This window comes from Lagenorhynchus albirostris, chromosome 16, assembly GCF_949774975.1.
Source record: "Lagenorhynchus albirostris chromosome 16, mLagAlb1.1, whole genome shotgun sequence".
Taxonomy (NCBI): domain Eukaryota; kingdom Metazoa; phylum Chordata; class Mammalia; order Artiodactyla; family Delphinidae; genus Lagenorhynchus; species Lagenorhynchus albirostris.
The window spans coordinates 64,519,038-64,531,930 of record NC_083110.1 but is presented as its reverse complement, the minus strand read 5'-3'; the positions used below and the strand labels follow the sequence as shown (position 1 = coordinate 64,531,930).

General features: G+C 35.0%; 1 protein-coding gene across 9 annotated transcripts in view; it reads right to left on the bottom strand.

Moving 5' to 3' along the window:
- Positions 1-12,893, bottom strand: part of ADD3 (adducin 3) — a 124,752-nt gene that overhangs the window by 26,770 nt on the left and 85,089 nt on the right. For 6 of the 9 annotated variants that reach the window (XM_060125879.1, XM_060125872.1, XM_060125880.1 and 3 more), the window contains one exon: positions 557-780. In XM_060125879.1, the coding sequence (XP_059981862.1) occupies positions 557-751 (195 nt within the window). In that variant the 5' untranslated portion in view covers positions 752-780. Of the gene's footprint in view, positions 1-556; positions 781-4,881; positions 4,944-12,893 lie in introns of those variants that run through there. The other 3 variants (XM_060125876.1, XM_060125875.1, XM_060125878.1) reach the window with 2 other exon arrangements.

Genomic DNA, 12,893 nt, shown 5'->3' with positions numbered 1-12,893 from the left:
TGGATATTACTGTGCAGACAGAATTTTCAGCTTGAGTTAAGGTTAGAATCCATGTTTAATCTAGTTAGTTTGGTGCATATGCATATATGTGTGCCTACATTAGGTGTATGTAACATTAGGCTGCCAATCACAGACATCCTCACGAACCTTAAGTCTTCCTATGCTGCTCTGAGTGTCAAGATACCCAAAGGAAGAAGAAAGTATGTTCATGGGGTGTATCTATTTCTTGGTTCCTAACACTTCACTCATACCTTTATTTTCTTCACAGATATTCAGTCTGTAATGGGAATCCTTGAGTTCAGTAGCATCTTTTGTCCTCCTTTAATGAAACATTACACTCAGAAATCACTCAAGAAAGTTTATCCTACCAAGACGATACCAGTTTATTATTAAAGCCTTGCAAATTAAATTTATAAATTAGGTGCTTATTTTGCCTCTGAAAGACTGGGGACAACTAGTCACTCTTCCTCCACCCCTCTTCTAACCTGAGAGTATCACTGTATCAAGGTTTCCAAAGAGGAAGAAAAATTATAGCCTTCAAATTATTTTGACTCACCGGACTTTGCAAGATCTGAGTAACTCGTTTCCTCTGCTCCATCATATTGAAGTCTTGCCGTAGATCAGGAGACATGTTCCTCTCCCTTATGTATTCCGGGTCATTTTCATTGATGCGGTCAAAATACCTCTCTTTGTGAGGCACGCTGGGAGGAGGAGAAGTAGTGACCACGCCTTGGCTAGCATCGGAACTCATGCTTCAAGTCTGCCAATTCTCCTTGCTATCTGCATTAATAAACACAAAGTAGGACATTCATAATAAATTCATTATTAAATTCAAATTTTACACAGGTCATGCAGCACTTTTTTTTTTGCCCTCAGAGTAACAGTGGCAACTTTCTTTAAAAAGTAGCTTTTCAAAAAATATTAGAACAATTTTTTATTAAGATAAAAATATCTTAGATTACAATGCTAAATTGGAAATTGATATTTTCAGAGCTAGTGGCAACTTGTGGTTCAATTATAATAATGTCGTCAACTGCTATATGAATTTTTTAAAGAAGCAACGATCAAAATATCTGAAAGTAAAATGCCACACCTAAGACAGCAAATTTTCACAATTAGTGATTACTGTTAGTGGAGATTCTCTTTCCTCTCTTACTCATGCTTTTACGTTAGACCAAACTCTGGCCATATTTAATGATCAGTATTTTACAGTGAATGTAGTTTTAGTTTATTAACACATGAGAGAAACACAGTTGTAAGCTTTTCAAGTTCCAGGGAAAATGTAGGAATTATTAAGGTTGCCAGACTATATAACTTTAGCAGATAGTGCTTCAAATCCAAGTAAGAAAAAATAAAAAGCCGTTCAGAAACCACAGGAACAGCTGATTCATTTAATTATTACTGACACTTAGGATAACCCTTGACTTTATGCCAGGGAAACAAATTCATTTGGGCTTTGCTACAGCTGAGCACCTAATCAACCAACTGTAGCTAGATCAACAGGACAGTTATTTAACATCCATCCCCAGCCCCAGGCTGTGATGGCTTGTGCTAGAAGTTGATGAAGTCATCTAACCCAGTGCTTCTCAGATTGTCTGTGGTGAAGGACCTTCTCCAATTTGCCGTAAACCAGTATTTTTGTAAAATACAAAATAATGCATTTAGATGTCACGGCAATGTCAAACTGCATGAAGTTTCTAAATGCGTAATATTATATTCTGTACTTGTCACGGACTGCAGTCTGCAGACTGGCACTGGATCCTGGACCACACTTAAGAGTATCACTGACCTAGCAGAGAGTAACAGTCACTGCACACTGAAGGAATGCTTCCTCTAACTTTTAGATGTGATTTGGCAGAAGCCTAAATCAAGAGAACAGGACACCACTGATTAGTGTATCCCTTTACATAGTTGTTCTTTTGAACTGAATGTAGAAAGTGCAAAAAATGTGCAACAAGGAAGAATAAAAGGAAACAAATTTTAAATAAGAATTGTAAAGACGGCTTTGCTTAACACAATTTTCTCTACAGGTGGTAACAAATGCAACCTGTTCAATATAAATGACTGGGTAACAGAAAAAAACATTCTAACTACAAAATGGTATTTATTCAACGGATTATTTGCCTAGTAAGAAGAATCACTTCATAATAAGGGAAATTAAATGTGAAAAATTCCAAGTATTCTTTTTCTATTTATGTAGAAAACTAAGGGGAGAGAAATATCTGTGGACTTGAAACTCTGAAGGTTCTTCACAGCCTTGGATTCCTTCTCAGCAGAATAGTTTCTAGGTAGATCCAGAAGGGAAAAGGCAAGGGCCACCTTTTTTCTTAGGGATCTGAATCCCTGATAAAGACCAGAGATACCTGATCTCATCTTTTAAACACAATAACAACCAGTGAGGTTACTATATTTGTCTCTAATAATAGTTTTCTCTGATAGAATTCATTTCTAAAGCTGCCTTGACTCAGCCCAAGCAAACTCATTGCAAGACATTAAACATTCTTGCATTAATTCTGGTCCTGGAAATGTAAACTTATTCTGTTAAATAATTTTTGCAAAACAATGTTAAAACTGTTTTCTTTTACTTGACAACAACAATCTCATGCAGAACATTCTAAAAGCTACCTAAATTATTTTAGTGTACTACCCCAAAAATTCATGAAATATGGTTAAAAACACTTTATATCATATGGCTTTAATGAAATTCTGATTTTATGACTAGAAAGCAACTAATCAGTGAAGGAAATGTGAAAAATGAACTTTTCTATAACTGAGTCTTCCACATCTTAATTCATTAATTTAAAAATTGGGAGAAAACACTCAACTAAAGAATGAATATCTGATCATTATATGTGTTCTCCACAGGATAAATGGCCATTTTTTCTTCTTTTTGTATAACATCCACTATTAATGGAATGATCCTGGACATATTATATTCTTCCAAAAATTAGGTTTTGCTACACTGTTATTAGACTGGCACTAGCCTATGGTATTTTATGTATGTATGTATGTATGTATTTATGGCTGCCTTGGGTCTTTGTTGCTGTGCGTGGGCTTTCTCTAGTTGTGGCGAGCGGGGGCTACTCTTCGTTGTGGTGCACGGGCTCTAGGCGCAGGGGTTTCAGTAGCTGTGGCTCAAAGGCTCTAGAGCACAGGCTCAGTAGTTGTGGTGCACGGGCTTAGTTGCTCAGCGGCATGTGGGATCTTCCTGGACCAGGGCTCGAACCCGTGTCTCCTGCATTGGCAAGTGGATTCTTAACCACTGCACCACCAAGGAAACCCTAGCCTATGGTATTTATCATCATCTTGCTATTAACCAAAAATGTGGTGCACAGAGCACCAACTGTAAGAAGCTTTTTTTCATATCCAGCTGGGTTATCAGCAGTCTAAAGGTCTAATCAATCTTTGGAACGTAGTTTTCTTAGAAGCTTTTTATAATAGGTCATTTGAACTGCTAGCAGATAAAAATTTCAAGGAGAATGAAAGTTTTTTAAAAAGCAAACAAACAAACTCACATATATTAGTAAATGTCATGCTGCTCTGGCCAAGTACAGACTACGTGGGTACTCAATAAATGGGACATCAATTAATAAAGAAATCAATTCTGTTTAGTTTACCACACTAGGTCACTGGTTATGAATAAGTCATTTTTAAAAAAGAAATTCCACAAATATTGCTTTCAGTTGGATTTTAACCTATTCCTCAACCGCAAAAAGCTCTGTTTAGCCTAATGGAGGAACAGAGTTAGATAATAAGCTTATGTCTAACTGAATTTGCTGATGCTTATAAACTAATTTTATTAAAACACAGCAAAAAGCAAGGAACTGTTGTAGTAGTTTCATTTTGTTGTCCCAGCACTGGTTTAAGAAACCGATAATAGAAACATTGATAAGTAAAAGCTTAGAGTTTAAAGAACTCTTGATGAATGCATTTTTAGATGAGTAAGGTAAAGAGGAAAATATATCTAACCACCCATTTTAACAATAAAAGAACGTATTGTATACGTGTAACACTTTATATGGTTTATACCATGCTCTTACACCTTTCTACCTTATTTTACCTTTGCAACTACACAATGAGATAGAGGTTAATAATCTGGAGGTTCAGGGGGTTAAGCATCCTGCCAAAAATCACACTGCTTGTGTCACAGGCAACATTCAAAGTCACAATTTCTGTCTCCTAGTCCACTTACAATGAAACATATCATAAAACATAAGAGGGCTACAAAATTTTGAGCCTTTTAGTCGACATTCTGTCCTAAATATTAAACAATTCAGAGTTTATAGAGTCTGTCAAAATTGAGGAAATGACACCAAAAAGGGGAAATAGGATTAGAAATGACTCAAAACACTCAGACCTTTTTAAAACTTCAAAAGCTCATTATTGAGCAGACTTGTGGTTGCCAAGGGGGAGAGGGGTGGGGGAGGGATGCATTAGGAGTTTGGGATTAGCAGATGCAAACTATTATATATAAAATGGATAAACAACAAGGTCCTACTGTATAGCACAGGGAACTGTATTCAATGTCCTGTGATAAACCATAATGGAAAAGAATATGAGAAAGAATGTATATATATGTATAACTGAATCACTTTGCTGTACAATAGAAATTAACACAACATTGTAAATCAACTATACATCAATAAATTTTTTTTTAAAAAAGCTCATTATTTAGCATGGCTTTTTAATACAAGAAGTTTCAAAGTTTTATGTACTTGGAATAAGAATTGAGAATTTATAAGAAGGATATAGAAATAAAGGATAAGAACACTAGTTTGCCATTTTGGTGCTCTTCTATACCTAGATACTCAACACTAAGAGCTTTACACAGATTTTTAAGCCAATCATAAGCAACAACTGATTATTTGCAATTTTACATACCAAATACTATAGACCGAAGTGTTATTTCAAGCCTGGAAAAAACTTAGGATCCACAAGATTATCTGAAATAAACAGAATTCAGAAAAAAAATAAGGGAAGCTTTAAGCATTATTTACAACAACCAAGACATGCAAACAACCTAAGTGTCCATCCACAGACAGATGGGTAAAGAAAATGTGATACACACACACAATGAAATATTACTCAGCCATAAAAAAGAAGGCAATTCTGCCACTTGCAACAACATGGATGGACCTTGATGGCATTATGCTAAGTCAAGTAAGTCATATAAAACAAAGAGAAATACCATATGATATCACTTATATGTAGAATTTAAAACATCAGACTTATAGAAACAGAGTAGAACGGTGGTTGCCAAGGGCTGAGGGGTGGGGGTAATGGGGAGATGTAGGTCAAAGGGTACAAACTTTCAGTTATAAGTTCCAGGGACCTAAGGTACAGCAGGATGACTATAGTAACAAATACTGTATTATATATTTGAAAACTGTTATGAAAGTAGAACTTTAATGTTCTCACCATAACAACAACAAAATAAGTATGTGATGTAAGGCTGTGTTAACTAACCTTATTATGGTATTTCACTATACATGTATCAAATCATCACATTGTATACCTTAAACATATACAATGTTATGTCAATTATATCTCAATTATATAGTTACCCATAAGACACATATCACCAAATACCATTCTGGAAGATTAGCATACCAAAAGGAAAAGACTTTTTACTCAACCTAACAAATTTGCTTATACAATATAAAAATAAGTGGTTTCTATGCTTAGAGAGAAATCCTAAATTAGTCTGAAATAATGAGAAATGGGCCACAGTTAACTAACGTGCTGTATATAAATGTATGTCAGAGGTCCTCCTTCCTTCCTTCCAAAATATTTATTGAGCATCTACTATGTGCCAGGCTTTGTACTAAAGGTATGGCTGGAATGTTGAATCAAATCCTTCTGGGAGCTCCTAGAGTAGTTCAGAGGTTTCTATAACCCAGTGAAAAGGACTCTACCCATCATAAGGGGAAGCTTCCTAGAGAACATAACATTTTCTTACACTAAGGAAGGTACAGGCCCAGGGAAACAGCAATATGCCAGGGAATAAAGTTAGCAACGGGATAAACAGCACATCTTACAGAAGCAATTGCTTAAAGATTTGGTTAAAAATCAGTCCTACAGGTAACTTAAAGCATTTAAATACATTATTGTTATAATAAAAAGTTACATGAGTTTTAAAGAAACAGGTGAAATTCACACTTGCTTAGAAGGCAATGCAAACTTACTAACAGACTGATAATGCAAGCCAAGTAGTAATTTCCTACCATTTCTCAGAATTTTGTACAATATCAAGTGAAAAATTGGGTTGTCAAAGTGAAAACTTTACACTTAATGATTACTCTAGTAATCACTACTTATTAATGCATACACTCTATTCTCCTTCACTAAAAAGTTGACCCAGAAGTTTTTTCATAGTATTTTGTAATAAAGTTCAGTGGTTTTACTAAGACTAGGAAATCAAGCCTATTTCACCCACTAATGTTAAAATATTCTTTTCTGGGAGCAGGGGAATAAAGTAGTCTAAGGAAAATAACAATATTAATAGGCCCCTAAAGATAGCAGCTAAGTAGACTTCTTTAAATAGAAGTTTTCTCCTCAAGCTAGTTTCAGGAGTAAGATTTTAGGTCCTTGAGCTTAAAAAAATTCAACAAAAACTAACAAGTCATAAGCAGTATATGTAAAACGGTGCCAGTTTTATTAGTCTGAGGCTGATTTTTCTCAAGTTGTTTTTCAAGCTTCTAAGTCAGAAATGCCACAGAAAATGCATGTGAGTTCACTTAAACCGGGTGTGAAAACCTTTCTACACATTTGTGTCAGTCTTACCTGACCAGAGCCCTTATTCCATCCTACCAAGAGTTGTCGTTCTTAAATTCCATCTTTTAATTTGATCTGATTATGTCTGTCTTTCTTATAACCTTAAATGGCTTCCTGTCATCCACGGGATAAAACTATTCGTGGCTCACTTGTTTTCTCTTTCCCTCATCACCTCAATACATAGAAAATACAATTGCTTTGTCTGTAATAGAAACATCCAAGCTTAAACTTTCACAAATATAATATAAAGAAAACCCCAGTAAAACCCACCAAACTATCTTTACAATGCTCCATTTCAAATTCTTTTGCTTTTCTTCAAAATTACTGTATACATACAGAAATTCTAGTGATTCTCCAAAAGCTTTACAATATTCTTTAAAATGGCCCTTGCAAGAGAGCCTTCTCAAAAAAAATGGTGAAGAAAGTGTACATCCATAGGCAAAGAAAAAGCAAAAAGAGAAAGAGAACCTCAACCTAAGTCTTATACCTTATTAAAAAATTAACTCACTTCTAAATATTAACCCAAAAGAACTGAAGACAGGTATTCAAACAAAAACTTGTACGTGAAATGTTCATAGCTGCACTATTCACAAGAGCCAAAAGGTGGAAACAACCCAAGTGTCCATCAACTGATGAATGGATAAACAATAAATATGGTGTTGCCACATAATGGAATATATATCCATAAAAGAAATGAAGCACGGATACATCTACAACATGAATGAACCTCAAAAACATTAGCTAAGTGAAAGAAGCCAGACACAAAAGGCCACACATATTATACGATTTCATTTATATGAAATATCCACAACAGGCAAATCCATGGTACAGAAAGCAGACTGATGGTTGCCAGGGGCTGGGTTGTGTGGGGGGCAGAAATGGGGAATGACTGCTTAATGGGTACTGGGCTTCTGTCTGAGATGATGAAAAAGTTCTGGATCTAGATAGTGGTGATGGCTGTACAGCATTGTGAATGTACTTAAGGCCACTGAATCATACACTTCAAAATGGTAAATTTTATGTTATATGTATTTTACCATGATAAAAAATTAACTCAAACTAAATCAAATTAACTCAAAATAGAAACTATAAAGCTTCCAGAAAAAAAAAGAAAATCTTCAGGATTAAGTCCCAGGCAGTGTTTATAGATTTGACACCAAAACATGGTCCATAAAAGGAAAACTGATAAATTGAACTTCCCCTAAATTTTAAATGTTTATCTGCAAAAGACCCTGTTAAGAGGATGAAAAGACAAGCCATAGACCATGAGAAAATATTTGCAAACCGTACATCTGACAAAGGACTAGTATGTATAATATATAACAAACTCTCAAAACTCAACAGTAAAAAAAAAAACCAAACAATTCAATTAGAAAATGGGCAAAAGACATGAACAGCCATTTCACTGAAAAGGATACATGGTAGAAAAGCATATGAAAAGATGTTTAACATCATTAGTCACTAGGGAAACACAAATTAAAATCATGAGATACCACTACACAGGTCCCAGGATGGCTAAAACAAACAAAAAATAATGATAATCTCAGACGCTGGAGAGGATGCAGAGAAACTGGATCCCTCATACCTTGCTACTGGGAATGTAAAATGGTACAGCAACTCCAGTAAACAGTTTGGCATTTTATAAAACGAAATATGCAACTATGAAATGACCCAACAATTGCTCTCCTGGTCATTTAATCCAGAAAAAAGAAAACATATGTTCACACAATCTGTATACAAATAAAGCTACTATGGACATTTGTAACAGTCAAACACTGGAAATAATCTAGATGTCCTTCAACAGGTGAACAATGAAACAAACTGTGGTATACCCATCCTATGGAACGTTATAAATATAATAAAATGGAATGAATTACTGATACACAACAGCCTGAATAAATCTCCAGTGAATTACACTGAGTAAAAAAGCCAATACCAAAAGATTATATACAGCATGATTCCATTTATATAATATTCTTCAAGTGACAAAATTATAGAAGTGGGGAATAGATTAGTGGTTGCCAGGGGTTGGGAAGGAGTATGCTCTGGAGGGAGGGAGGGAGGGAAGGAGGGAGGCAGGTATGGTTATAAAAGGAGGTATGGTTATCCTTGTGGTGATGGAATTCTTCTATGTCTTGACTACGGTAGTGGATACATGAACATACACATGTGATAAAATTGCACAGAACTAACACACAAACATACATCCATACAAGTGACTTACAAGCAAAACTGGGAAAATGTGAATAAGACCAGTGGATTACCACAATGTCAGTATCCTGACTGTGACATTACACTATGGTTTTACAAGATGTTACCATTGGGGGAAAGTGGATGAAGGGTACAGGATCTCTCTGTATTAATTCTTATAATTGCATGCAAATCTATAATAATCTCAAACTTTAAAAGTTTAATTTTAAAAAAGGCCATTCCATAAGAATGTGATCAACTATAGAGCAGAATAAAGCTTATATTGTAGTTATTTTTAGATATCTTTTGTACCAGAATGTATTTTAAAAGCAGTTCCGTCAATACAACTAAATTGCATCTGAATAAAAATGCATATTCTATTAGCGTCACCTGGTCACTGCAAAATACTTCTCATGATGATTAGTCTAGAGCAACTTTAGAACTTAACATCTGCTTACATAGCAGTTTAATCAAGTTAAGGACAATTAGAATATGAAGCCCCCAGGAGACAAAATAAAATACTGTAAAAAAGCATTTAACGGATACTGTTCAGATTTCAGTACTAGGCTTTATAAGCCAGGGCACACAGCAAGGGGAAACATTAACTCAACTGTTGGCTTTGTAAAGGAACTTTAAAAAATCTTGCTGTGGTCAGATCAATTTAAATATGACTGTTTTCTATCAGAAATTTTCACTTAGTTGAAAATAGTTAAAATGTTCTAGGAGCCTTAGCTGATTATCAGACTAAAAAACTTCTAATTATATTCTAAAAATTTCCTTGTATGTAATCCTGTCAAGAAGAAAGCAGAATGGTGCAGAGTACTGGACTGAGGACAAAGAGACCAGGACTCAAGTCTCTGCACGTCCACCAAGTACTGTGTGACTTTAGAGTAGCCATGGCACATTCAATCAATAAGTGGCTGAGCATCTACTACGTGCCAAGGTCCTACTATGTGGAGATAAAAATGGCAAATAAGACACAGTTCTTCCTGAGGTTTGCAGTCTAGTGAGGAATACGAAGAAGTAAGTAAGCAATTACATCATAAAGTTCCCAAGATTAACTGTAAAATAAAAGGGCTATCTCAAATGACCCTTTAGATTTTCCTAGTTCTAACATCCTATGGTCCTATTGGTATCCCCTGATCTAGTCCCATAATGAGGCAGATAAGGAACCTTGATATAGCTTGATATTCATAACAGCTAGAGATTTTCCAACAATAACTAGAAATTCCTTACTTTAGAGATGGGTCATCACAGCATTTAGAAACAACTGTCAGTGCTGAGCTCTTGCTATGTGCTAGCGGCTGGAATTTAAATGCATTAGCTCATTTGCTCCACATAATCCTATGAGGTAGGTGTTATTATCTCCATTTTACTGATGAGGAAATAAAGTCAATGAGAAGTAACTTGTTTCAGGTCCAAGAGCTAGCAAGTGGTGGACCAGGGATTTAAATCTAGTCTGTTGATCTCTAAAGCTCATGGACTTAATCACAACTCAGACCCAGGCAGGGGTAACTAGTAGTTTCTTTTCAAATGCCAATTCCAGCTATTCGGTGGCACTGAGGGGTTGAAAAGTTTTACTCAGGCCCCAGAAGAAAAAGTACCAGAATTACCATGGCTTAGAAGGGAGTCAGGCATCTTCACTACTGCCCGCTAAGGAAGGATGTTTTAAGGGAAGTAAGTGGTAGATTCTAGTTCCTCTTAACTGTGAACAACTAATTCTAAGCATAAATATTCCTGCTTCCAGGTGATATTTGGAACAACTCAGTTCCAGGGCTCCTTCTGTTTAAAATTAACCAACCTTATTTTTTAATACCACATATACACAGTCATGCTTTCTACTACTTCAGAACAATATAAACAGCAGTGCAAACCAGTATGAACTACATTAGGGGAAAAAAATTAGTCTTTCAACAATGTTCTCTGAATTGAAAATGATGCAGAAGACAGATTAAAAAAAATAATGTTATAAAACTTGTTAATACTATGGGTTTTCCTCTGGCCATGCAGATTAGAAACAAGATATCAAGCATAAACAAAATTCTAGCTTTAAAAACATTATCCAAATATTTATGCAGTAACTATACAATATGCATGTTTAAAGAACATTAGGTTCAAGACAAAATTAGATAAAACACTTTAGAATGATGGCTTTTGAACTTTTTAAAAGGTAATCCACAGTAAGAAATATATTTTATATTGTAATCACATACAAATACATGAGATGTATAACTGAAACAAATTCAGGACATGATACTTTCCCTTACTATGTAGTATATTCTGGTATTTTCTATTTTAATCTCTTCCTTTTTTAAAAAAATGCTCGTCAAATTGATTTATGATGTATTAATAAGCTGTTATAATCTACAGTTTGAAAAACACTACCCTAGGAACTCTAAGTCATGGTCAGATGGGAAATAGAAAGGAAAAGAAGAATGTGTGTGTGCATGTGCGTGTACGTGTGTGTGTGTGCGTGTGTGTGTGTGTGTGTGTGTGTGAAAGAAAGAGAGAGAGAGAGAGATGGGGGGAATGAACATGTGCTAGAGAGATGGAAGGGAATAAGAAATGATTCTTTTTTTTTAATATTTATGGCAGATTATAGCAATAAGATCCTAGTCCTTTGTGGGATAACTAGATTTTCCTCCATCTGGGCACTGAGAAAGCACCATCTGTACTACCCAATGTCAGGGTTTTTTTTTTTTCCTTCATTTTTCTTGACTCATATCTACTTCTAGCTCAATTTTCAAGACCTCTTTGCTTATGTTTGTAGTCCCCACAACAGCAGAATACTCCACAGCAGCGGCTGAACTGAATTATTTTACTATATCACAACTCCTTCCAAAACAACCTTGTTTGTGTTACTTCTAGACTGGGAATGGTAAAAACAATCCTATGAAAAGTTATTACTTATAAAAAGTTTTTCCAAACTTGAAATTCTTGGTAGTTTTAACAGCTTTCTCTAGAACATAAGCAAAAAGATGGCTGTACTTTCAAGTACCAGGCCCATTGTTTGATATTTAAAACAATAATCAAAGATATGCCGAGACTTCAAAGCAGCATATTTGGTTAAAAACAACAACAACAAATGCTAGTTTATTTAGTTTTTCTTGATGAAAGTTACTATAAAATTGTGAAGGTATTTAAAGTTCTAGAAAACAACTTGGACTCTGCATAAACTATGACAAGCCACATCAGATCGACCACTGAAATTTTATTCATTTTAAACTGCAAAATACATGAACTACTTTCAACTGCTAGCCAAAATTTTATATACAGCTGACATAGAAATTGATAGATATGGAAAATTGAACAGAAGTAGATAAAAGTCAAGAAAAATGAAAAAAGAAAAACAGGCATTGAGTTGCACTGAGTAATACAGATGGCATTTTCTAAGTGCCCAAACGGAAGAAGATTTAATTATCCCACAAAGCACTAGGATCTCATTGCTATAACGGCTACTGATTCTATGAGAGCTCTCTTGGAATTTTTCAGACTAGATTCAAGGAACACATTTTACTGATGAGAGGAAACTATAATCAGAGGCGTTGAGTAATTTTTCTAAAGCTACAATTTTTCTAAAGCTCAAATATCAGATATTGCTATAAAATCATAATAATGACATTTATTAGTATTACCATATCATTCACAGACTGCCCCATGGCCATAATTTACCCTCAAATGAAATATAAGAAAAAAACAAGGCCCATCACACACAGTTTATGCAGGTAATTTATAAATAGTATTGACTGAGAAGAATAGGCTATAAGGAAAGCCTAAAAATCCTAGTGCTTCTAAATAGACTTAATGTTATGCTTGTCTATCTGTCTAGCGTGCACAGAAAAGTAGATGTACAAATGAGGTAGTTGTATAGTGGTGGTTTGCATGACTTAAATACCTAAGGAATACACTTTCTTTAAGTAACTAGATTT